This window comes from Oncorhynchus masou, unplaced genomic scaffold, assembly GCF_036934945.1.
Source record: "Oncorhynchus masou masou isolate Uvic2021 unplaced genomic scaffold, UVic_Omas_1.1 unplaced_scaffold_2572, whole genome shotgun sequence".
Classification (NCBI taxonomy): Eukaryota; Metazoa; Chordata; class Actinopteri; order Salmoniformes; family Salmonidae; genus Oncorhynchus; species Oncorhynchus masou.
This window is the reverse complement of record NW_027009014.1, coordinates 14,939-42,218: the sequence shown is the minus strand read 5'-3', so window position 1 is coordinate 42,218 and position 27,280 is coordinate 14,939. Positions and strand designations below refer to the sequence as shown.

The 27,280-nt window shown below is 50.2% G+C and overlaps 1 protein-coding gene across 1 annotated transcript in view; it reads right to left on the bottom strand.

The window, feature by feature from the left end:
• LOC135533675 (intermembrane lipid transfer protein VPS13B-like) overlaps positions 1 to 19,139 on the bottom strand; it is a gene marked incomplete at its 3' end in the record, with an annotated part of 33,671 nt that extends 14,532 nt beyond the window's left edge. The window contains exons 1-4 of the mRNA XM_064960948.1: positions 19,129 to 19,139; positions 17,585 to 18,288; positions 16,628 to 16,765; positions 9,294 to 9,650 (exon numbers count right to left, since the gene is read on the bottom strand). Coding sequence (XP_064817020.1) covers positions 9,294 to 9,650; positions 16,628 to 16,765; positions 17,585 to 18,288; positions 19,129 to 19,139 — 1,210 coding nt within the window. The remainder of the gene's footprint in view (positions 1 to 9,293; positions 9,651 to 16,627; positions 16,766 to 17,584; positions 18,289 to 19,128) is intronic.
• Positions 19,140 to 27,280: the final 8,141 nt, after the last annotated feature.

Here is a 27,280-nt window from a genome sequence, read left to right as displayed (position 1 = left end):
TGGGTCTCCATGACCATCAGCCTGGGTCAGACTAGGAGGACACGTCTCAGTGGGTCTCCATGACCATCAGCCTGGGTCAGACTAGGAGGAAACGTCTCAGTGGGTCTCCATGACCATCAGCCTGGGTCAGACCAGGAGGACACATCTCAGTGGGTCTCCATGACCATCTGCCTGGGTCAGACTAGGAGGAAACGTCTCAGTGGGTCTCCATGACCATCTGCCTGGGTCAGACCAGGAGGAAACGTCTCAGTGGGTCTCCATGACCATCAGCCTGACTAGTGGGTCTCCATGACCATCAGCCTGGGTCAGACTAGGAGGAAACGTCTCAGTGGGTCTCCATGACCATCAGCCTGGGTCAGACTAGGACGAAACGTCCCAGTGGGTCTCCATGACCATCAGCCTGGGTCATACTAGGAGGAAACGTCTCAGTGGGTCTCCATGACCATCAGCCTGGGTCAGACTAGGAGGAAACGTCTCAGTGGGTCTCCATGACCATCAGCCTGGGTCAGACTAGGACGAAACGTCCCAGTGGGTCTCCATGACCATCAGCCTGGGTCAGACTAGGAGGACACGTCTCAGTGGGTCTCCATGACCATCAGCCTGGGTCAGACTAGGAGGAAACGTCTCAGTGGGTCTCCATGACCATCAGCCTGGGTCAGACCAGGAGGAAACGTCCCAGTGGGTCTCCATGACCATCAGCCTGGGTCAGACTAGGAGGAAACGTCTCAGTGGGTCTCCATGACCATCAGCCTGGGTCAGACCAGGAGGAAACGTCCCAGTGGGTCTCCATGACCATCAGCCTGGGTCAGACTAGGAGGACACGTCTCAGTGGGTCTCCATGACCATCAGCCTGGGTCAGACTAGGAGGAAACGTCTCAGTGGGTCTCCATGACCATCAGCCTGGGTCAGACTAGGAGGAAACGTCCCAGTGGGTCTCCATGACCATCAGCCTGGGTCAGACTAGGAGGAAACGTCTCAGTGGGTCTCCATGACCATCAGCCTGGGTCAGACTAGGAGGAAACGTCTCAGTGGGTCTCCATGACCATCAGCCTGGGTCAGACTAGGAGGACACGTCTCAGTGGGTCTCCATGACCATCAGCCTGGGTCAGACTAGGAGGAAACGTCTCAGTGGGTCTCCATGACCATCAGCCTGACTAGTGGGTCTCCATGACCATCAGCCTGGGTCAGACTAGGAGGACACGTCTCAGTGGGTCTCCATGACCACCAGCCTGGGTCAGACTAGGAGGAAACGTCCCAGTGGGTCTCCATGACCATCAGCCTGACTAGTGGGTCTCCATGACCATCAGCCTGACTAGTGGGTCTCCATGACCATCAGCCTGACTAGTGGACATGAGGCTCTGCACCAAGAGGACATGGTGTTTATAGTCAACAACAGAATCACTTGGTGATCAATCTCTTCTCGACAGGCGAGATGTCAGAACCCCACAGCTAAAGAGCTGTCATCCTCCTCCAACCAGGGATTAGCTTTCATAGAAAACACAACTCTCTGTCACCTTCCCTCCCTCCCCCTCTCTCTCTCACTCTCTGCCCCTCTCTCTCTCCCCACCTTCTCTCCCCCTCCCTCCCTCCCTCCCTCCCTCCCTCCCTCCCTCCCTCCCTCCCTCCCTCTCTCTCTCTCCCTCCCCATCCCTCCCTCCCTCTCTCTCTCTATCTCTCCCTCTCTCTCTCTCTCCCCCTCTCTCTCCCTCCCCCTCCCTCTCTCGTCGTTTTTCCATTGTTTTCCATGCTGAGTGTTTTGAAACTGTGTTTATAAAAGGCAACACATCAAAAATGGATGAAAGCGGAAAAGCTGTTGAAAATCAGCGCGGGCCACGGCGTCAAGAATGTTCTCACTGCGGAGTTATGTAGATTAGAGTAAACAAGTGCAAATTGTTGAGGTTTTAATTAAAATATTTGACAATCATTTTATCTGAAGTAACCCTATGCAACATCTGTGAAGCAGATGGGTTTAAAAGCCCAGAGAAACTCTGTCCACCCCCTCCAGAGAAACTCTGTCCTCCCCCTCCAGAGAAACTCTGTCCTCCCCTGCCCCCCTCCAGAGAAACTCTGTCCTCCCCTGTTCCCTCCCCTCCAGAGAAACTCTGTCCTCCCCTCCCCCCAGAGAAACTCTGTCCTCCCCTGTCCCCCCCCCCTCCAGAGAAACTCTGTCCTCCCTGTTCCCCCCTCCCCTCCAGAGAAACTCTGTCCTCCCCTGCCCCCCTCCCCCCAGAGAAACTCTGTCCTCCCCTGCCCCCCCTCCAGAGAAACTCTGTCCTCCCCTGTTCCCTCCCCTCCCTCCAGAGAAACTCTGTCCTTCCCTGCCCCCTCCCCCCAGAGAAACTCTGTCCTCCCCTGCCCCCCCCTCCAGAGAAACTCTGTCCTCCCCTGCCCCCCCTCCAGAGAAACTCTGTCCTCCCTGTTCCCTCCCTCCCCTCCAGAGAAACTCTGTCCTCCCCTGCCCCCCCTCCAGAGAAACTCTGTCCTCCCCTGCCCCCCCTCCCCCAGAGAAACTCTGTCCTCCCCTGCCCCCCTCCAGAGAAACTCTGTCCTCCCCACCCCCTCTAACCCCCTATGTTCAGTGAACAGAAGTGACTCTTAGAGTTTCCAGACCCCAATATGCCTTTCTACCCATCTCCTGTTATTGGCCCGGTAGTAGGTTGATACTGCCAGGACATATCCTGGAGCTCCCTCTCTCCCTCCATCCTTCTGTCCCTCCCTCCCTCTCTCCCTCCATCCATCTTTCTCTCTCTCCCTGTCTCCATCCCTCTCTCTCTCTTCCTCCCTCCCTCCATCCATCCATCCCTCTCTCTCTCTCCCTCCCTCCCTCCTCCCTCCAACCCTCTCTCGCTTCCTTCCTCCCTCTCTCTCTCTCTCTCTCTGTCTCCATCCATCCCTCTCTCTCTCCTCCCTCCATCCTTCTCTCCCTCTCTCTCTCCATCCATCCCTCTCCCCCCTCCCTCCATCCTTCTCTCTCTTCCTCCCTCCCTCCATCCCCCCCTCTTTCTCTCCCTCCCTCCATCCCTCTCTCCCTCCATCCATCCTTCCCTCCCTCCCTCTCTCTCTCTCTCCCTCCATCCATCCTTCTCTCTCTTCCTCCCTCCCTCTCCCCTCCCTCCATCCATCCCCTAGTCTCTGCTCTGGTTCTGGTACCGACCATAACGTGTCAGTGTGTTGTAACAGAACTCTCTGGTCCTGGTACCGACCATAACGTGTCAGTGTGTTGTAACAGAACCCTCTGGTCCTGGTACCGACCATAACGTGTCAGTGTGTTGTAACAGAACCCTCTGGTCCTGGTACCGACCATAACGTGTCAGTGTGTTGTAACAGAACTCTCTGGTCCTGGTACCGACCATAACGTGTCAGTGTGTTGTAACAGAACTCTCTGGTCCTGGTACCGACCACAACGTGTCAGTGTGTTTTAACAGAACTCTCTGGTCCTGGTACCGACCATAACGTGTCAGTGTGTTGTAACAGAACTCTCTGGTCCTGGTACCGACCATAACGTGTCAGTGTGTTGTAACAGTAACAGAACTCTCTGGTCCTGGTACCGACCATAACGTGTCAGTGTGTTGTAACAGTAACAGAACTCTCTGGTCCTGGTACCGACCATAACGTGTCAGTGTGTTGTAACAGTAACAGAACTCTCTGGTCCTGGTACCGACCATAACGAGACAGGTCATCTTGATGTACATGACACCAAAGCAGCCGTTGTTCTTGGCGGCCGGTGGTTTACGTGCGTACGGAGAAACGGAGAAACAGAAAGGGGATCTGAGAGACTTGCTGGTCTGGCTTCTGGTCTCAACACAGCTTAGGGAGGAAACCTTGACAAACCTTCTGGAAACATCAAAACACCACCTGGTGATGAATAAACAATATAAACAGCAGAAACAGAGAGGTTTAGTCAGAGAGGTTTAGTCAGAGAGGTTTAGTCAGAGAGGTTTAGTCAGAGAGGTTTAGTCAGAGAGATTTAGTCAGAGAGGTTTAGTCAGAGAGGTTTAGTCAGAGAGGTTTAGTCAGAGAGGTTTAGTCAGAGAGGTTTAGTTAGAGATGTTTAGTCAGAGAGGTTTAGTCAGAGAGGTTTAGTTAGATATGTTTAGTCAGAGAGGTTTAGTCAGAGAGGTTTAGTCAGAGAGATTTAGTCAGAGAGGTTTAGTCAAAGAGATTAGTCAGAGAGGTTTAGTCAGAGAGGTTTAGTCAGAGAGATTTAGTCAAAGAGATTAGTCAGAGAGGTTTAGTCAGAGAGGTTTAGTTAGAGAGGTTCAGTCAGAGAGATTTAGTCAGAGAGGTTTAGTCAGAGAGGTTTAGTCAGAGAGGTTTAGTCAGAGAGATTTAGTCAGAGAGGTTTAGTTAGAGATGTTTAGTCAGAGAGGTTAGTCAGAGAGGTTTAGTCAAAGAGATTAGTCAGAGAGGTTTAGTCAGAGAGGTTTAGTCAGAGAGATTTAGTCAGAGAGGTTTAGTCAGAGAGGTTTAGTCAGAGAGGTTTAGTCAGAGAGGTTAGTCAGAGAGATTTAGTCAGAGAGGATTAGTCAAAGAGATTAGTCAGAGAGGTTTAGTCAGAGAGGTTTAGTCAGAGAGGTTTAGTCAGAGAGGTTTAGTCAGAGAGGTTTAGTCAGAGAGGTTTAGTCAGAGAGGTTTAGTCAGAGAGGTTTAGTCAAAGAGATTAGTCAGAGATTTAGTCAGAGAATTCAGTCAGAGAGGTTAGTCAGAGAGGTTTGGTCAGAGAGGTTTAGTCAGAGAGGTTTAGTCAGAGAGGTTTAGTCAGAGAGGTTTAGTCAGAGAGGTTTAGTCAGAGAGGTTTAGTCAGAGAGGTCTGGTCAGAGAGGTTTAGTCAGAGAGGTTTAGTCAGAGAGGTCTGGTCAGAGAGGTTTAGTCAGAGAGGTTTAGTCAGAGAGGTCTGGTCAGGACTGATCTGAGAACATGATCCTAACTGTTAAGAGAGGTTCAGCCCTCTGGTCTCGGTATTGGAGGACACAGGAACTAGGATCCGAAATATCACCCTATGCCCTATAAAGTGCACTACTTTAGACCAGAGCCCTATGGGACAGGGCACAACGTTAGACCAGAGCCCTATGGGACAGGGCACTACTTTAGACCAGAGCCCTATGGGACAGGGCACTACTTTAGACCAGAGCCCTATGGGACAGGGCACTACTTTAGACCAGAGCCCTATAAAGTGCACTACTTTAGACCAGAGCCCTATGGGACAGGGCACAACGTTAGACCAGAGCCCTATGGGACAGGGCACTACTTTAGACCAGAGCCCTATGGGACAGGGCACTACTTTAGACCAGAGCCCTATGGGACAGGGCACTACTTTAGACCAGAGCCCTATGGGACAGGGCACTACTTTAGACCAGAGCCCTATGGGACAGGGCACTACTTTAGACCAGAGCCCTATGGGACAGGGCACTACTTTAGACCAGAGCCCTATGGGACAGGGCACTACTTTAGACCAGAGCCCTATGGGATAGGGCACTACTTTAGACCAGAGCCCTATGGGGTAGGGCACTACTTTAGACCAGAGCCCTATGGGACAGGGCACTACTTTAGACCAGAGCCCTATGGGGTAGGGCACTACTTTAGACCAGAGCCCTATGGGGTAGGGCACTACTTTAGACCAGAGCCCTATGGGGTAGGGCACTACTTTAGACCAGAGCCCTATGGGGTAGGGCACTACTTTAGACCAGAGCCCTATGGGATAGGGCACTACTTTAGACCAGAGCCCTATGGGGTAGGGCACTACTTTAGACCAGAGCCCTATGGGGTAGTGCACTACGTAGTGAAGAAGGTGCCATTTGGGAAACAATATCTTGCCTGACCAGGAACAGGTCATTCCTCCATGGTAACGTTGTGGTTACGGATCGGAGAACACAACAGTGATGCATCATGGTCCGTTTCCTGTGTTCTATTCAGGAGGACTTTGTTGTGGCGAAACAAAACCACAGAGACCTTTAACTTCCCAGCTACGCCTCACCCAGGTCACATGACAGGGGCTTGGACTCTACAAATCTTTCACTGAGAGTATTTTAAAACCTCTTGTGTTGTTTGGTGGTTTGGTAGTTCCGCTGTCAGACAGAGAAACATGTTGAGAAGGATTATAGCAACAAACAGCAAGGCACCAGGAAACATATAGACAGGCTTGGTGAGATCTTTAAGGGCCCTCAGCAAGGCACTAGGAGACAGACAGACAGGCTTGGTGAGATCTTTAAGGGCCCTCAGCAAGGCACTAGGGGACATATAGACAGGCTTGATGAGATCTTTAAGGGCCCTCAGCAAGGCACTAGGAGACAGAAAGACAGGCTTGGTGAGATCTTTAAGGGCCCTCAGCAAGGTACTAGGAGACATATAGACAGGCTTGATGAGATCTTTAAGGGCCCTCAGCAAGGTACTAGGAGACAGACAGACAGGCTTGATGAGATCTTTAAGGCTGGTTAATGCTCCCTTCACTAAGGTGTGATATCTCTCCTAACCAGCTGGTTAATGTCACTAAGGTGTGATATCTCTCCTAACCAGCTGGTTAATGCTCCCTTCACTAAGGTGTGATATCTCTCCTAACCAGCTGGTTAATGTCACTAAGGTGTGATATCTCTCCTAACCAGCTGGTTAATGTTCCCTTCACTAAGGTGTGATATCTCTCCTAACCAGCTGGTTAATGTCACTAAGGTGTGATATCTCTCCTAACCAGCTGGTTAATGTCACTAAGGTGTGATATCTCTCCCAACCAGCTGGTTAATGTTCCCTTCACTAAGGTGTGATATCTCTCCTAACCAGCTGGTTAATGTCACTAAGGTGTGATATCTCTCCTAACCAGCTGGTTAATGTCACTAAGGTGTGATATCTCTCCTAACCAGCTGGTTAATGTTCCCTTCACTAAGGTGTGATATCTATCCTAACCAGCTGGTTAATGCTCCCTTCACTAAGGTGTGATATCTCTCCTAACCAGCTGGTTAATGTTCCCTTCACTAAGGTGTGATATCTCTCCTAACCAGCTGGTTAATGTTCCCTTCACTAAGGTGTGATATCTATCCTAACCAGCTGGTTAATGCTCCCTTCACTAAGGTGTGATATCTCTCCTAACCAGCTGGTTAATGTCACTAAGGTGTGATATCTCTCCTAACCAGCTGGTTAATGTTCCCTTCACTAAGGTGTGATATCTCTCCTAACAAGCTGTACTGGGACTTCACTTCCCAGGTGCCTCGAGGTGTAGTCCTCATAGAACTGTACTGGGACTTCACTTCCCAGGGGCCTCGAGGTGTAGTCCTCATAGAACTGTACTGGGACTCCACTTCCCAGGGGCCTCGAGGTGTAGTCCTCATAGAACTGTACTGGGACTTCACTTCCCAGGTGCCTCGAGGTGTATTCCTCATAGAACTGTACTGGGACTTCACTTCCCAGGTGCCTCGAGGTGTAGTCCTCATAGAACTGTACTGTGATTTGTAAGTCGCTCTGGATAAGAGCGTCTGCTAAATGACTTAAATGTAAATGTAATGTGACTCCACTTCCCAGGGGCCTCGAGGTGTAGTCCTCATAGAACTGTACTGGGACTTCACTTCCCAGGGGCCTCGAGGTGTATTCCTCATAGAACTGTACTGGGACTTCACTTCCCAGGTGCCTCGAGGTGTATTCCTCATAGAACTGTACTGGGACTTCACTTCCCAGGGGCCTCGAGGTGTAGTCCTCATAGAACTGTACTGGGACTTCACTTCCCAGGGGCCTCGAGGTGTAGTCCTCATAGAACTGTACTGGGACTCCACTTCCCAGGGGCCTCGAGGTGTAGTCCTCATAGAACTGTACTGGGACTCCACTTCCCAGGTGCCTCGAGGTGTAGTCCTCATAGAACTGTACTGGGACTTCACTTCCCAGGGGCCTCGAGGTGTAGTCCTCATAGAACTGTACTGGGACTTCACTTCCCAGGGGCCTCGAGGTGTATTCCTCATAGAACTGTACTGGGACTTCACTTCCCAGGGGCCTCGAGGTGTATTCCTCATAGAACTGTACTGGGACTTCACTTCCCAGGGGCCTCGAGGTGTATTCCTCATAGAACTGTACTGGGACTTCACTTCCCAGGGGCCTCGAGGTGTATTCCTCATATAACTGTACTGGGACTCCACTTCCCAGGTGCCTCGAGGTGTAGTCCTCATAGAACTGTACTGGGACTTCACTTCCCATGGGCCTCAAGGTGTATTCCTCATAGAACTGTACTGGGACTTCACTTCCCAGGTGCCTCGAGGTGTATTCCTCATAGAACTGTACTGGGACTCCACTTCCCAGGGGCCTCGAGGTGTATTCCTCATAGAACTGTACTGGGACTTCACTTCCCATGGGCCTCAAGGTGTATTCCTCATAGAACTGTACTGGGACTTCACTTCCCAGGTGCCTCGAGGTGTATTCCTCATAGAACTGTACTGGGACTCCACTTCCCAGGGGCCTCGAGGTGTAGTCCTCATAGAGCAGAAGTAGAGGAACCTGAGCTGACCCTGAGGCAATAATATGAACTGGGAATACTCCTAGGATCTAAGTTGAATGTGAATACAGAGGCTATATAGACAGAGGTTACTCTGAGAGACAGAAAGAGAAGAGAGGAGGGGGGGGAGAAAGGGGGAGAGAAAGAAGGAGAAGAGGGGGAGAGAAGAGAAGAGAGGGGGAAGGGGGAGAGAAGAGAGAAAAAAAGGGGGAGAAGAGAGGGAGAGAAAGAGAGAGGGGGAGAGAAGAGATGGGGGAGAGAAAGAAGGAGAAGAGGGGGAGAGAAGAGAAGAGAGAGGGGGGAGAGAAGAGAGGGGGAGAGAAAGAAGGAGAAGAGGGGGAGAGAAGAGAAGAGAGAGGGGGAGAGAAGAGGGGGGAGAAGAGAAGAGAGGGGGAAGGGGGAGAGAAGAGAGAAAAAGAGGGGAAGAGAAGAGAGGGGGGAGAGAAGAGAGGGAGAGAAAGAGAGAGGGGTAGAGAAAGAAGGAGAAGAGGGGGGAGAAGAGAAGAGAGGGGGAGAAGAGAAGAGAGGGGGAAGGGGGAGAGAAGAGAAAAGGAGGGGAAGAGAAGAGAGGGGGGAGGGGGAGAGAAGAGAGAAAAAGAGGGGAAGCGAAGAGAGGGGGGATAGAAAGAAGGAGAAGAGGGGGAAAGAAGAGAAGAGAGGGGGAGAGAAGAGAGGGAGAGAAAGAGAGAGGGGGAGAGAAAGAAGGAGAAGAAGGGAGTGGAGATAAGAGCGAGGGGGAGAGAAGTGCGAGGGAGGAGAAGAGAGAGGGGGAGCTGCATTTTTCAACTATAAAAAGACAACAGGGAAAATAAATGTTTAAAGCTCTTACCGTCTAGCTTGGGCCCAGTCTTCATGTCCATGGTACTCTTCATAGCCGCCACCGACCAGGACAGGCTGGGCCGGGCAGGGTGCGACTCGGTCTCCATGACAACCACGATCTGGGCGGTGCGGAGGGACACCTTGTGGAAGGGTGCCAGGGCTCTTAGGGAGCTGAGGTGGGAGGGGTCGGGACGAGGGGGAGAGGAGGACGAGGTCCTACTGGGGGAGGAATGAGGGGTGGAGGGGGGTTTGGGAGCCTCCCAGTAGTGATGAGGTAGAACCCTCCTCAGGTAGGCCTTGGTCTGCTCCAGTTTCACCAGCGTAGGGTTCACCTTCAGGGGCCGGGACAGCTCCACATTCAGCTCCGCTGGACGAACAGAAGACAGAGTTACCGTAATATTAAATATTAACAAAAGACAGAGTTACCGTAATACTAAATATTAACAGGAGACAGAGTTACTGTAATATTAAATATTAACAAAAGAGAGACAGGAGACAGAGTTACCGTAAAACTAAATATTAACAAAAGACAGTTACCGTAATACTAAATATTAACAGGAGACAGAGTTACCGTAAAACTAAATATTAACAGAAGACAGAGTTACCGTAATACTAAATATTAACAGGAGACAGAGTTACCGTAAAACTAAATATTAACAGAAGAGAGACAGGGGAGAGAGAGTTACCGTAATACTAAATATTAACAGGAGACAGAGTTACTGTAAAACTAAATATTAACAGAAGAGAGACAGGAGACAGAGTTACCGTAAAACTAAATATTAACAGGAGACAGAGTTACCGTAAAACTAAATATTAACAGAAGAGAGACAGGGGAGACAGAGTTACTGTAAAACTAAATATTAACAGGAGACAGAGTTACCGTAATACTAAATATTAACAGCAGACAGAGTTACTGTAATACTAAATATTAACAGAAGAGAGACAGGAGACAGAGTTACCGTAAAACTAAATATTAACAGGAGACAGAGTTACCGTAAAACTAAATATTAACAGAAGAGAGACAGGGGAGAGATAGTTACCGTAAAACTAAATATTAACAGGAGACAGAGTTACCGTAATACTAAATATTAACAGCAGACAGAGTTATTGTAATACTAAATATTAACAGAAGAGAGACAGGAGTCAGAGTTACAGTAAAACTAAATATTAACAGGAGACAGAGTTACCGTAAAACTAAATATTAACAGAAGAGAGACAGGGGAGAGATAGTTACCGTAAAACTAAATATTAACAGCAGACAGAGTTACTGTAATACTAAATATTAACAGAAGAGAGACAGGAGACAGAGTTACCGTAATATTAAATATTAACAAAAGACAGAGTTACCGTAATACTAAATATTAACAGGAGATAGAGTTACTGTAATACTAAATATTAACAGAAGACAGAGTTACTGTAATACTAAATATTAACAGAAGACAGAGTTACTGTAATACTAAATATTAACAGAAGACAGAGTTACCGTAAAACTAAATATTAACAGAAGAGAGACAGGGGAGAGAGAGTTACCGTAATACTAAATATTAACAGGAGACAGAGTTACCGTAATACTAAATATTAACAGAAGAGAGACACGAGACAGAGTTAGCGTAATATTAAATATTAACAAAAGACATAGTTACCGTAATACTAAATATTAACAGGAGACAGAGTTACTGTAATACTAAATATTAACAGAAGACAGAGTTACTGTAATACTAAATATTAACAGAAGACAGAGTTACCGTAAAACTAAATATTAACAGAAGAGAGACAGGGGAGAGAGAGTTACCGTAATACTAAATATTAACAGGAGACAGAGTTACCGTAAAACTAAATATTAACAGAAGAGAGACAGGGGAGAGAGAGTTACCGTAATACTAAATATTAACAGGAGACAGAGTTACTGTAATACTAAATATTAACAGAAGAGAGACAGGAGACAGAGTTACCGTAAAACTAAATATTAACAGGAGACAGAGTTACCGTAATACTAAATATTAACAGAAGAGAGACAGGGGAGACAGAGTTACTGTAAAACTAAATATTAACAGGAGACAGAGTTACCGTAATACTAAATATTAACAGAAGACAGAGTTACCGTAAAACTAAATATTAACAGGAGACAGAGTTACCGTAATACTAAATATTAACAGAAGACAACCAGGTGTGATAAACACCTCACTTTGCAGTGATAGATGTGCAGAAGATGAATGTGCAAGTAGAGGTACTGGGGTGCAAAGGAGCAAAACAATAACAATATGGGGATGAGGTAGTTGGATGGGCTGTTTACAGATGGGCTGTTTACAGATGGGCTGTTTACAGATGGGCTATGTACAGGTGAGTGAACTGTGAGCCCCTCTGACAGCTGGTGCTTAAAGTTAGTGAGGGAGATGTGAGTCTCCAGCTTCAGTGATTTTTGCAGTTCCTTCCAGTCATTGGCAGCAGAGAACTGGAAGGAAAGGCGGCCAAAGTAGGAATTGGCTTTGCGGGTTACCAGTGAAATATACCTGCTGGAGCGCGTGCTACGGGTGGGTGCTGCTATGGTGACCAGTGAGCTGAGATAAGGCAGACAACACATGTAGCCTGGAGGAGAGGAAGAGGAGGAGGAGGGGGAAAAGGGAGGATGAGGAGGATATGGAGGAAGGGGGAGGGGGGATACTGCCATTCACCCCAGTGGAAGAGGAGATGGGGGAGAGGGAGGTGAGGTTTAGAGGGGGGAGAGGGAGGTAAGGTTTAGAGGGCCCACCTCTCTGACTCTTTACACCCAGCTCCTATAGAATCTTTACACCCAGCTCCTATAGAATCATCTGGAAGTCCAGCCAACTCTTACCCCCTACTTACTAACACATTTAACCTGTAGCCTTCAAAGGTAGCCTCTTTAAGCTCATCGTGTGCTGAGAGAGGGGGAAAGGCAGCACACGGAAATCTGGATTAATGAAAGAAAGATGGTGGTCCTTCCGTCATGTTCGTTGGGACATCAAAAGAAGGCCTTGTTCAGGAGTGATGTCCCTTCACTTCTCAGGCAGGTGTTTTGATTAGGAACACACTTCCTTTCCATCAAACACAAAGTGGTGCTTTTAACCCGGCCGAGGACTGTCAGTGGTCTTTAACCCAGCCGACGACTGTCAGTGGTCTTTAACCCGGCCGAGGACTGTCAGTTGTCTTTAACCCAGCCGACGACTGTCAGTGGTCTTTAACCCGGCCGAGGACTGTCAGTGGTCTTTAACCCAGCCGAGGACTGTCAGTGGTCTTTAACCCAGCCGAGGACTGTCAGTGGTCTTTAACCCAGCCGTGGACTGTTAGTGGTCTTTTAACCAGAGGACTGTCAGTGGTCTTTAACCCAGCCGAGGACTGTCAGTGGTTCATTAACCCAGCCGACGACTGTCAGTGGTCTTTAACCCAGCCGAGGACTGTCAGTGGTCTTTAACCCAGCCGAGGACTGTCAGTGGTCTTTAACCCAGCCGAGGACTGTCAGTGGTTCATTAACCCAGCCGACGACTGTCAGTGGTCTTTAACCCAGCCGAGGACTGTCAGTGGTCTTTAACCCAGCTGAGGACTGTCAGTGGTCTTTAACCCAGCCGAGGACTGTCAGTGGTCTTTAACCAGAGGACTGTCAGTGGTCTTTAACCAGAGGACTGTCAGTGGTGCTTTTAACCCAGCCGAGGACTGTCAGTGGTCTTTAACCCGCCGAGGACTGTCAGTTGTCTTTAACCCAGCCGACGACTGTCAGTGGTCTTTAACCCAGCCGAGGATTGTCAGTGGTTCATTAACCAGAGGACTGTCAGTGGTCTTTAACCAGTGGACTGTCAGTGGTTCATTAACCAGAGGACTGTCAGTGGTTCTTTAACCAGAGGACTGTCAGTGGTCTTTAACCAGAGGACTGTCAGTGGTTCATTAACCAGAGGACTGTCAGTGGTTCTTTAACCAGAGGACTGTCAGTGGTTCTTTAACCAGAGGACTGTCAGTGGTTCTTTGACCAGAGGACTGTCAGTGGTTCTTTAACCAGAGGACTGTCAGTGGTTCTTTAACCAGAGGACTGTCAGTGGTTCTTTAACCAGAGGACTGTCAGTGGTTCATTAACCAGAGGACTGTCAGTGGTTCTTTAACCAGATGACTGTCAGTGGTTCTTTGACCAGAGGACTGTCAGTGGTTCTTTAACCAGAGGACTGTCAGTGGTTCTTTAACCAGAGGACTGTCAGTGGTTCTTTAACCAGAGGACTGTCAGTGGTTCATTAACCAGAGGACTGTCAGTGGTTCATTAACCAGAGGACTGTCAGTGGTCTTTAACCAGAGGACTGTCAGTGGTTCTTTAACCAGATGACTGTCAGTGGTTCTTTAACCAGAGGACTGTTAGTGGTTCATTAACCAGAGGACTGTCAGTGGTTCTTTAACCAGAGGACTGTCAGTGGTTCTTTAACCAGAGGACTGTCAGTGGTTCTTTAACCAGAGGACTGTCAGTGGTTCTTTAACCAGAGGACTGTCAGTGGTTCTTTAACCAGAGGACTGTCAGTGGTTCTTTAACCAGAGGACTGTCAGTGGTTCTTTAACCAGAGGACTGTCAGTGGTCTTTAACCAGTGGACTGTCAGTGGTTCATTAACCAGAGGACTGTCAGTGGTTCATTAACCCAGCCAAGGACTGTCAGTGGTTCTTTAACCAGAGGACTGTCAGTGGTTCATTAACCAGAGGACTGTCAGTGGTTCTTTAACCAGAGGACTGTCAGTGGTTCTTTAACCAGAGGACTGTCAGTGGTTCATTAACCAGAGGACTGTCAGTGGTTCATTAACCAGAGGACTGTCAGTGGTCTTTAACCAGAGGACTGTCAGTGGTTCTTTAACCAGAGAACTGTCAGTGGTTCTTTAACCAGAGGACTGTCAGTGGTTCTTTAACCAGAGGACTGTCAGTGGTTCTTTAACCAGAGGACTGTCAGTGGTTCTTTAACCAGAGGACTGTCAGTGGTTCTTTAACCAGAGGACTGTCAGTGGTTCATTAACCAGAGGACTGTCAGTGGTTCATTAACCCAGCCGAGGACTGTCAGTGGTTCTTTAACCAGAGGACTGTCAGTGGTTCATTAACCAGAGGACTGTCAGTGGTTCTTTAACCAGAGGACTGTCAGTGGTTCTTTAACCAGAGGACTGTCAGTGGTTCTTTAACCAGAGGACTGTCAGTGGTTCTTTAACCAGAGGACTGTCAGAGGACTGTCAGTGGTTCTTTAACCAGAGGACTGTCAGTGGTTCTTTAACCAGAGGACTGTCAGTGGTTCTGTTAGTGCCCCGCCCTCTCTCTCTTCCCTCCCCCTCTCCCTCTCCCTCCCCCCCTCTCTCACTCCCTCCCTCTCCCCCCCTCTCTCTCCCTCCCTCTCCCCCTCTCTCTCCCCCTCCCCCTTTCCCTTCCCCTCTCCCTCTCTCTCCAACTGGTAGCTGTTACTTCTCCAACCTCCTGTCATTGACCCTTTCATACAAGAGGAGGAAGCAGAAAGACGGAGAGCAGGACTGTTTCCTGGGTCCTCCAGGTCAGACAGAAGACTGTCAGGAAGAGAAGAAGAGAGCAGGACTGTTTCCTGGGTCCTCCAGGTCAGACAGAAGACTGTCAGGAAGAGAAGAAGAAGACAGAGGGGGATTGAAGAGGAGAGGGTTGGTCCAGCCTTGAACCCTCCCTCACTGCAGCTGCCTTCCTCTGTGTGTGTGTGTGTGTGTGTGTGTGTGTGTGATGTGCAGGCCACAGCAAGGCGAGGGTCAGATCTGAAACCTCATCCCGTTTACATCCCAGTACACACACACACACACACACACACACACACACACACACACGTTACTTGTGTTCCCTCTCTGCAGGTTCCATCCTTGGCAGGGGAGCTGTGATTGGTCCATGTGCTCTCAGTAAATGTCTGGCAGCTTTGCTGTAAACACAGGGACCTGCTCTCCTCTGACTGTGGTCTCCATCTGGTCTGATGGACGCTCACCTCGTTAAACAGCTTCAAATCAGAGGGGCCTTAGGGAACACTGCCTGGGGGGAGTCCCAAATGGAACCCTGCCCTATTCCCTATATAGTGCACTACTTTAGACCAGAGCCCTATTCCCTATATAGTGCACTACTTTAGACCAGGGCCCTATTCCCTATATAGTGCACTACTTTAGACCAGAGATTTGTACCTTGTCAGTGACGGCCTGGGAACAGTGGGTTAACTGCCTGGTCAGGGGCAGAACGACAGATTTGTACCTTGTCAGCTCGGGGATTTGAACTAGAAACATTTTGGTTATGAGTCCAAGAACATCAACTGAGAATCAGCTGTATGAATCAAGGTTAGAGGACATGACAGAAATACCTTCAGCACAGACAGGATGTGAACTGACTGGGATTGTACGCTCGTGTGTGTGTGTGTGTGTGTGGTGTGGGAGAGACAGCCCACAGAGAGACATCCCACAGAGAGACATCCCATCCCACAGAGAGACATCCCAGAGAGACATCCCAGAGAGACATCCCACAGAGAGACATCCCATCCCCCAGAGAGACATCCCACAGAGAGACATCCCCCAGAGAGACATCCCATCCCCCAGAGAGACATCCCACAGAGAGACATCCCATCCCACAGAGAGACATCCCAGAGAGACATCCCATCCCCCAGAGAGACATCCCACAGAGAGACATCCCAGAGAGACATCCCATCCCCCAGAGAGACATCCCCCAGAGAGACATCCCACAGAGAGACATTCCACAGAGAGACATTCCACAGAGAGACATCCCATCCCACAGAGAGACATCCCATCCCCCAGAGAGACATCCCCCAGAGAGACATCCCACAGAGAGACATCCCCCAGAGAGACATCCCACAGAGAGACATCCCATCCCACAGAGAGACATCCCACAGAGAGACATCCCATCCCACAGAGAGACATCCCCCAGAGAGACATCCCATCCCCCAGAGAGACATCCCACAGAGAGACATCCCCCAGAGAGACATCCCATCCCCCAGAGAGACATCCCCCAGAGAGACATCCCACAGAGAGACATCCCACAGAGAGACATCCCCCCAGAGACATCCCCCAGAGAGACATCCCCCAGAGAGACATCCCCCAGAGAGACATCCCCCAGAGAGACATCCCACAGAGATACATCCCATAGAGACATCCCATCCCACAGAGAGACATCCCCCAGAGAGACATCCCACAGAGAGACATCCCATCCCACAGAGAGACATCCCATCCCACAGAGAGACATCCCACAGAGATACATCCCATAGAGTGTGTGTAGGGTGTGTGTAGAGTGTGTGTAGGGTGTGTGTAGGGTGTGTGTAGGGTGTGTAGAGTGTGTGTAGGGTGTGTGTAGGGTGTGTGAGTCCTCACCTGGTCCACTGAGGAAGTCTCTGATCTGCAGACAGGCCAGAGGAGGGGGGACACCTGTCTGACTGTCAGACTCTCCTGATACAGTCTGGACCCACAACACACTGTAGTCTAATACCTCTGGGAGAGACTTTCCTGGATCTGGAGGAGGGGGGAGAGGGAGGAGAAGAGGGGGGAGGGGAGGGGAGGAGAGAGAGAGGAGGAGAGAGGAAGAGAGAGGAGGGGAGGGAGGGGAGGGGGAGGGAGGGAGGGAGGAGAAGAGAGGGGAGGAGAGGGGAAGAGGGGGAGGAGAGAGGAAGAGAGAGGGGGAGGAGGGGAGGAGAGAGGAAGAGAGAGGGGGAGGGAGGGAGAGGGGAGGGAGAGGGGGAGGGAGGGAGAGGGAGGGAGAGGGGGAGGGAGAGGGAGGGAGGAGAGAGGAAGAGGAAGAGAGAGGAAGAGAGGAGGAGAGAGAGGAGGAGAGAGGAAGAGAGGGGGAGGTGAGAGGAAGAGAGAGGAGGAGGGGGAGGAGAGGGAGGGAGGGGGAGGGGAGGGTAAGAGAGGGGTGGAGAGGAGGGGGAGGGAGAGGGAGGAGAGGGGAAGAGAGGGGTGGAGAGGAGGGGGAGGGAGAGGGAGGAGAGGGAGGATAGGAGGGAGAGGGGAGGGAGGAGAGGGAGGGGGAGAGGGGATGGGAGGGAGAGGGAGGAGAGGAGGGGAGAGGGGAGGGAGGAGAGGAGGGGAGAGGGGAGGGGAGGGAGAGGGAGGAGAGGAGGGGGAGGGGAGGGAGAGGGAGGAGAGGAGGGGGGAGGAGGGGAGAGGGGAGGGAGAGGGAGGAGAGGAGGGGGGAGGGAGAGGGGAAGAGAGGGAAGGAGAGAGGAAGAGAGGGGAGAGGGGGGGGAAGAGGGGGGAGGGGAGAGAGATTAGATTTTGTAAATGAGTGAGATACATCAAGATCTACACCAGATGAAGCCCCCCTCCACTCACCCAGACACTTATAGTCAGAGGAGACTCCCCTCAGAGACACATCGAACACAGACACGTCCAGCCTCTGCTTACGGTGGTGGCAGCTGAGCAGGGCCGACGGCTGGACCACCTGGAGGTACAGTAGGGGCTCCAGGACCCGGTCTCCAGCCCCTCTCCTCCCAGGCTGCCTCACGATGGTGACCCCCAGGGCCTGGCGGGCCGAGTAGCGGCTGGGGGCGGGCAGGGAGTCCAGGGAGAGGAGTGAACCTCGGGGCTCCTGGGGAACGTTGTTACTGTTTAGGAGGTCCTCTGCTGTCAGGCCTGACAGAGGGACCAGGGTAGGAGGGCCTGGGGAGGAGGAGGAGGCTGGGATGGTGTCTGGCTGGTTCAGGGCACTCTTCCCTGTCGTCCCGTCTCCAACCTTCTTCTCTGGCGAGGCGGGGGGGGTCTTGGATAGAGTGGAGCAGGCGTAGGTCATGACAGAGAGTTTACTGGCGGTCAGGAAGACGTCGAAGGGGACGAAGGAGAGGTTCTTGATGACGGTGGACTTCCTGGAGGGTCGAGCGTCGGTGTTGGGAGCCTCCGCTCTGCTGCTCCATCTGGATGATACGGATCCTGGCGCTGTCGCTGCCGAACCCACTGTCCTGGAGCCCGCTGCGACTGGACGCCGAGTCCACACCGCAAGGCCCCGCCGAGGAACGACACTGCTGCTCCCCACGCTGCACCTGGGGGGGCGGAGACAGACAGAACTCTGCTAAAATATCCTCCGTGTACAACGTAGGACACCAAATAATGCATGCAGAGCAGAATTAGGCCAATACCCGCTAATTATCAAAATCCAGAAAAGAGCTGTTAAATTCTACAACCACCTAAAAGGAAGCGATTCCCAAACCTTCCACAACAAAGCCATCAGCTACAGAGAGATGAACCTGGAGAAGAGTCCCCTAAGCAAGCTGGTCCTGGGGCTCTGTTCACAAACACAAACACACCCTACAGAGCCCCAGGACAGCAGCACCATTAGACCCAACCAAATCATGAGAAAACAAAAAGATAATTACTTGACACATTGGAAAGTATTAACAAAAAAACAGAGCAAACTAGAATGCTATTTGGCCCTAAACAGAGAGTACACAGCGGCAGAATACCTGTCCACTGTGACTGACCCAAAATTAAGGAAAGCTTTGACTATGTACAGACTCAGTGAGCATAGCCTTGCTATTGAGAAAGGCCGCCGTAGGCAGACATGGCTCTCAAGAGAAGACAGGCTATGTGCTCACTGCCCACAAAATGAGGTGGAAACTGAGCTGCACTTCCTAACCTCCTGCCCAATGTATGACCATATTAGAGAGACATATTTCCCTCAGATTACACAGATCCACAAAGAATTTGAAAACAAATCCAATTTTGATAAACTCCCATATCTACTGGGTGAAATTCCACAGTGTGCATCACAGCAGCAAGATGTGTGACCTGTTGCCACGAGAAAAGGGCAACCAGTGAAGAACAAACACCATTGTAAATACAACCCATATCTATGCTTATTTATTTTATCTTGTGTCCTTTACCATTTGTACATTGTTAAAACACTGTATATATATATAATATGACATTTGTAATGTCTTTATAGTTTTGAAACCTGTATGTGTAATGTTTAATGTTAATTTTTATTGTTTATTTCACTTTTGTATATATATATATATTATCTACCACACTTGCTTTGGCAATGTTAACACATGTTTGAATTGAATGGAATTGACAGACAGACATACAGACAGACAGACAGACAGACAGACAGACAGATACACAGACAGACAGACAGAGAGAGACACACACACACACACAGACAAACAGACAGAGACACACACACAGACACACACACAGACAGACAGACAGACAGACAGACAGACAGACAGAGGCTCTTCGTTAAGAGGCGCCGTGACATCACAGAACCGATCCAGAACCGATCCGACCAACGGAGAGGCTCTTCGTTAAGAGGCGCCGTGACATCACAGAACCGATCCGACCCAACGGAGAGGCTCTTCGTTAAGAGGCGCCGTGACATCACAGAACCGATCCGACCAACGGAGAGGCGCTTCATTAAGAGGCGCCGTGACATCACAGAACCGATCCGACCGACGGAGAGGCTCTTCATTAAGAGGCGCCGTGACATCACAGAACCGATCCGACCCAACGGAGAGGCTCTTCGTTAAGAGGCGCCGTGACATCACAGAACCGATCCGACCCAACGGAGAGGCTCTTCGTTAAGAGGCGCCGTGACATCACAGAACCGATCCGACCAACGGAGAGGCTCTTCGAGAGGCGCCGTGACATCACAGAACCGATCCGACCAACGGAGAGGCTCTTCGTTAAGAGGCGCCGTGACATCACAGAACCGATCCGACCAACGGAGAGGCTCTTCGTTAAGAGGCGCCGTGACATCACAGAACCGATCCGACCAACGGAGAGGCTCTTCGTTAAGAGGCGCCGTGACATCACAGAACCGATCCGACCAACGGAGAGGCTCTTCGTTAAGAGGCGCCGTGACATCACAGAACCGATCCGACCAACGGAGAGGCGCTTCGTTAAGAGGCGCCGTGACATCACAGAACCGATCCAGAACCGATCCAGAACCGATCCAGAACCGATCCGACCAACGGAGAGGCTCTTCGGTCACCGTGTTTCCTGTTCAGCTCCGCCTTGACAACCAACTATCTGGAGGGTTGAAACCGTCAATAAACTAACCGAAGCATCAAATCACACAGTTACAGACATGGAGAAGGAGAAGCTTATTCTGCCATCTTAAAATATTGAATATTTCCTTATTTATATTTATTAAAGTATTTTTTGCAAATTCTTTTAAGAAATGTGACATTTGCCTTTAAAGAAAAAAAAAAACATTTGCCCAGGAAGTCAGATGTGATCGTTTGAAGCATTGACAACGTCTAGAGGGGTTTGAAGGGGTTGTGATCTAACGTAATGACGTGAATATTAAACTCTCTGTGGGGATAGAAGTGGAGACGGCTGCCATGACAGATGACCCGAAAACCAACGTGAATAAGTGCCGAGCTTCTATGTCTTGGGTTTTAATACACATTCTCCACACAGGACTTCTTTACCAAATCAGTCACATGGTCAGGAAGTGGGCTTTGGTTGCCAGGAGACACAAAGAAAGACAGATGAATGTTACCGACAAAATCATCAGAGACAACTGGTAGACCTGGTTCAGCCACTACAGTGTCACGACGCACACGAAGAAACCAGGAAGCTGTACTCAACGCACACGGAGAAACCAGGAAGTTGTACTCAATGCACACAAAGAGACCAGGAAGCTGTACTCAACACACACGGAGAAACCAGGAAGCTGTGCTCAACGCACACAAAGAGACCAGGAAGCAGTACTCAACGCCCACGAAGAGACCAGGAAGTTGTACATAAAGAGACCAGGAAGCTGTACTCAACGTTTGGTACAAATCACTGGTCTCACTCGCTTGTTACCCGACAGAACTAAAGACGCAGTAGATGTCTTGAATTCAAGTCTTTCAGGTGTGACATGACTATTACTGCCAGGTTGAATAACATGGCAGTATCCCTGAGTGCTCTCTGATGTCCTCTATACTGCCAGGTTTAGAGCAGTCTCCCTGAGAGCTCGCTGATGTCCTCTATACTGCCAGGTTTAGAGCAGTCTCCCTGAGAGCTCTCTGATGTCCTCTATACTGCCAGGTTTAGAGCAGTCGCCCTGAGTGCTCTCTGATGTCCTCTATACTGCCAGGTTGAATAACATGGCAGTCTCCCTGAGCTCTCTGATGTCCTCTATACTGCCAGGTTTAGAGCAGTCTCCCTGAGAGCTCTCTGATGTCCTCTATACTGCCAGGTTGAATAACATGGCAGTCTCCCTGAGAGCTCTCTGATGTCCTCTATACTGCCAGGTTTAGAGCAGTCTCCCTGAGAGCTCTCTGATGTCCTCTATACTGCCAGGTTGAATAACATGGCAGTCTCCCTGAGAGCTCTCTGATGTCCTCTATACTGCCAGGTTTAGATCAGTCTCCCTGAGAGCTCTCTGATGTCCTCTATACTGCCAGGTTTAGAGCAGTCTCCCTGAGAGCTCTCTGATGTCCTCTATACTGCCAGGTTTAGAGCAGTCTCCCTGAGAGCTCTCTGATGTTCTCTATACTGCCAGGTTTAGAGCAGTCTCCCTGAGAGCTCTCTGATGTCCTCTATACTGCCAGGTTTAGAGCAGTCTCCCTGAGAGCTCTATGATGTCCTCTATACTGCCAGGTGTAGAGCAGTCTCCCTGAGTGCTCTCTGATGTCCTCTATACTGCCAGGTTTAGAGCAGTCGCCCTGAGTGCTCTCTGATGTCCTCTATACTGCCAGGTTGAATAACATGGCAGTCTCCCTGAGAGCTCTCTGATGTCCTCTATACTGCCAGGTTTAGATCAGTCTCCCTGAGAGCTCTCTGATGTCCTCTATACTGCCAGGTTGAATAACATGGCAGTCTCCCTGAGAGCTCTCTGATGTCCTCTATACTGCCAGGTTTAGAGCAGTCTCCCTGAGAGCTCTCTGATGTCCTCTATACTGCCAGGTTTAGAGCAGTCTCCCTGAGTGCTCTCTGATGTCCTCTATACTGCCAGGTTTAGAGCAGTCTCCCTGAGAGCTCTCTGATGTCCTCTATACTGCCAGGTTTAGAGCAGTCTCCCTGAGAGCTCTCTGATGTCCTCTATACTGCCAGGTTTAATAACATGTCAGTCTCCCTGAGAGCTCTCTGATGTCCTCTATACTGCCAGGTTTAGAGCAGTCTCCCTGAGAGCTCTCTGATGTCCTCTATACTGCCAGGTTGAATAACATGGCAGTCTCCCTGAGAGCTCTCTGATGTCCTCTATACTGCCAGGTTTAGAGCAGTCCCCCTAGTGCTCTCTGATGTCCTCTATTACTGCCAGGTTGAATAACATGGCAGTCTCCCTGAGAGCTCTCTGATGTCCTCTATACTGCCAGGTTTAGAGCAGTCTCCCTGAGTGCTCTCTGATGTCCTCTATACTGCCAGGTTGAATAACATGGCAGTCTCCCTGAGAGCTCTCTGATGTCCTCAATACTGCCAGGTTGAATAACATGGCAGTCTCCCTGAGTGCTCTCTGATGTCCTCTATACTGCCAGGTTGAATAACATGGCAGTCTCCCTGAGAGCTCTCTGATGTCCTCTATACTGCCAGGTTTAGAGCAGTCTCCCTCACATCTCCCTATCTGATGCTAGTTAATGATGTTGGTAGAGAGTTCCCAGTTCATGAACATGAGGATTCATCCATAAAGAATCAACTGTCCTACCTCGTCTCCCTTCCCCATCTGACCAACCTGCACATGGTTCCTATTACCCCCCCTTTCCCTCGCTCTTTCTTTCTCTGTCTACCCTCTCTCTCTCCTCAGCCTGTTCTCTCAGCTCTCTCTCTCTCTCTCTCTCTCTCCCTCCCTCCCTCCCTCCCTCTCTCTCTCTCTCTCTCTCTCTCTCTCTCAGCTCCCTCTCTCTCCCTCTCTCTCTCTCTCCCCCTCCCTCCCTCTCCCCTCTCTCTCTCCCTCCCTCTCTCTCCCCTCCCTCCTCCCCTCCCCTCTCTCCCTCCTCTCCCTCCCCTCCTCCTGTTCTCTCAGCTCCCTCTCTCCCTCTCTCTCTCCCCCTCCCTCCCTCCCCTCTCCCCCTCTCTCTCCCTCTGCCTCTCTCCCTCCCCTCCCTCTCTCTCCCTCCCTCCCTCCCTCCCTCCCTCTCCCTCTCTCCCTCCCTCCCCTCCCTCTCCCTCCCTCCTCCCTCCCTCCCTCCCTCCCTCCCTCCCCTCCTCCTCCTCCTGTTCTCTCAGCTCTCTCTCTCTCCCTCTCTCTCTCCTCCCCCTCTCTCTCCCTCTGCCTCTCTCCCTCCCCTCCCTCTCTCTCCCTCCCTCCCTCCCTCCCTCCCTCCCCTCCTCCTGTTCTCTCAGCTGTCACTCCCACTACATCCAGTGTTCCTCCTTCCCGAGAGTTAAATGTACAGTATATTACATCAGAACAGGAGATGGTGTTTCAGTCCTCCAGTCATACAGTGAACCCAGTGACACAGCTTTAAACACAACGCCTGATTTATTACATATATCCTAAACAGTGTCATCAAAGGCCAAAAAACAAGATCCTTATAAAACACAGGGTTCAAGGGCTTCCAATACGGTCCCCTGTGCCAAAACCTCTCCCCTCCCCTCTCCCTCCCTTCTCTCCTCTCTCCCTCCCTCTCTCTGTCCCTCCCTTCCCTCTCACATCTCCAAATAATGAGGAGAGGATGTGCTCTCTGTCTGTCTCTCTCTGTGTTTTCTGCAGAAACGTAACATTTTCCAGGCATTTCAATAGAGGCAGTAAGGACCACTAGACAATCTGCTCCGTGTGTATTGTGTCAGGGGGGGGGACTTGGTGAAGGTATCTGGAGAACGCAAACATCCACAACATCCACCTCCTCGTCAGGAACGGAAGAGGACAAATAAGTAGAGCAGCCTGGGGGGGGGACAGAGGAGAAACCACAACCCTTTCCACTGATCCCCTTCTCTCTCGCACTCTCTCTCTCTCTCCTCCCTCTCTCCCTCCCTCCCTCCCTCACCCCCCGCTCTCACTCCCCCTCTCTCTCCCCCTCCCTCACCCCCGCTCTCTCCCTCCCTCCCTTATCTCTCTCCCCCTGCTCCCTCTCTCTCTCTTTCTTCTCTCACCCTCCCTCCCCCTCTCTCTCTCTCACCCCTCCATCTCTCTCCCCCTCCTCTCTCTCCTCTCTCGCTCCCTCTCTCTCTCTTTCTCTCTCTCACCCTCCCTCCCCCTCTCTCTCTCTCCATCTCTCTCCCCCTTCCATCTCTCTCACCCTCCCTCCCCTCTCTCCTCCCCCTCTCTCTCTCCCTTCTTCCACTATCTCTCCCCCTCTCTCTCTCCCTTCTTCACTATCTCTCCCCCCCTCTCTCTCTCGCTCCACCTCAAGGTAACAGGGTTCACAATCAAATCTACTCTGCTCCTCACCAATCCAGCCAAGAGACCACTTCCTAAACTACTACTTTCTCTAAATATAGATAGATGCACACAGATGTTATAGACAAACTCGTATTACAAGAAAGACTTTTCCTGAAACAAATCAACTTCACTTAAGTACTTCAGGAATCCGCTAACAAAGGAATCAGCTGACAAAGGAATCAGCTGACAAAGGAATCAGCTGACAAAGGAATCAGCTGACAAAGGAATCCGCTAACAAAGGAATCAGCTGACAAAGGAATCAGCTGACAAAGGAATCAGCTAACACAGGAATCAGCTAACAAAGGAATCAGCTAACAAAGGAATCAGCTAACAAAGGAATCAGCTGACAAAGGAATCAGCTGACAAAGGAATCAGCTGACAAAGGAATCAGCTGACAAAGGAATCAGCTGACAAAGGAATCAGCTAACAAAGGAATCAGCTGACAAAGGAATCAGCTAACAAAGGAATCAGCTAACAAAGGAATCAGCTAACAAAGGAATCAGCTAACAAAGGAATCAGCTGACAAAGGAATCAGCTAACAAAGGAATCAGCTAACAAAGTTAGACGGCAAGACAGAACAAATTGAGGGAAACATTACAAAAGAAAACTTGAACGCAGTCAGACCACCCATAGTACTGCCTGCTTCACTCTGTCACACCACCCATAGTACTGCCTGCTTCACTCTGGTACACCACCCATAGTACTGCCTGTTTCACTCTGTCACACCACCCATAGTACTGTCTGTTTCACTCTGTCACACCACCCATGGTACTGTCTGTTTCACTCTGTCACACCACCCATGGTACTGTCTGTTTCACTCTGTCACACCACCCATAGTACTGTCTGTTTCACTCTGTCACACCACCCATAGTACTGCCTGCTTCACTCTGTCACACCACCCATAGTACTGCCTGTTTCACTCTGTCACACCACCCATAGTACTGCCTGTTTCACCCTGTCTCCTAGACAGTCACACACCACCCATGGTACTGTCTGTTTCACTCTGTCACACCACCCATAGTACTGCCTGATTCACTCTGTCTCCTAGACAGTCACACACCACCCATAGTACTGTCTGTTTCACTCTGTCACACCACCCATAGTACTGCCTGCTTCACTCTGTCACACCACCCATAGTACTGTCTGCTTCACCCTGTCTCCTAGACAGTCACACACCACCCATAGTACTGTTTGCTTCACCCTGTCTCCTAGACAGTCACACACCACCCAGAGTACTGTCTGCTTCACCCTGTCTCCTAGACAGTCACACACCACCCAGAGTACTGTCTGCTTCACCCTGTCTCCTAGACAGTCACACCACCCATAGTACTGTCTCCTTCACCCTGTCTCCTAGACAGTCACACACCACCCATAGTACTGTCTCCTTCACCCTGTCTCCTAGACAGTCACACACCACCCATAGTACTGTCTGCTTCACCCTGTCTCCTAGACAGTCACACACCACCCAGAGTACTGTCTGCTTCACCCTGTCTCCTAGACAGTCACACACCACCCATAGTACTGTCTCCTTCACCCTGTCTCCTAGACAGTCACACACCACCCATAGTACTGTCTGCTTCACCCTGTCTCCTAGACAGTCACACACCACCCATAGTACTGCCTGCTTCACTCTGTCTCCTAGACAGTCACACACCACCCATAGTACTGCCTGCTTCACCCTGTCTCCTAGACAGTCACACACCACCCATAGTACTGTCTGCTTCACCCTGTCTCCTAGACAGTCACACACCACCCATAGTACTGCCGGCTTCACTCTGTCACACCACCCATAGTACTGCCTGCTTCACTCTGTCTCCTAGACAGTCACACACCACCCATAGTACTGCCTGCTTCACCCTGTCTCCTAGACAGTCACACACCACCCATAGTACTGCCTGCTTCACCCTGTCTCCTAGACAGTCACACACCACCCATAGTACTGTCTCCTTCACCCTGTCTCCTAGACAGTCACACACCACCCATAGTACTGTCTCCTTCACCCTGTCTCATAGACAGTCACACACCACCCATAGTACTGCCTGCTTCACTCTGTCTCATAGACAGTCACACACCACCCATAGTACTGCCTGCTTCACTCTGTCTCCTAGACAGTCACACACCACCCATAGTACTGTCTCCTTCACCCTGTCTCCTAGACAGTCACACACCACCCATAGTACTGCCTGCTTCACTCTGTCTACTAGACAGTCACACACCACCCATAGTACTGTCTCCTTCACCCTGTCTCCTAGACAGTTACACACCACCCATAGTACTGCCTGCTTCACTCTGTCTACTAGACAGTCACACACCACCCATAGTACTGTCTCCTTCACCCTGTCTCCTAGACAGTCACACACCACCCATAGTACTGCCTGCTTCACTCTGTCTACTAGACAGTTATTTCTCTCTCTTGTGAACACATCAAGGTTGCTATAGTTACCATCCCGAACCGAAGAACATATCAGGAAGTTAAGTGACCAGGCCAAGGTATAGAAATATAATCGATCCGTCAATTACTTGAATGGGGAGGTCTGTTCTATTTCTCTGTTTCTATGTGTATTTTCAGAGCCTTCGGAGACTTGTTTTCCACATTTTGTTGTCTTTCAGCCTGAATTTAAAATGGATTAAATTGAGTGGAATTATGTTTTTAGAAAACATTTTAGGAATTCATTTCAAATGGAAAGATGCAAATGTCTTGAGTTATTAAGAATTAAAACACT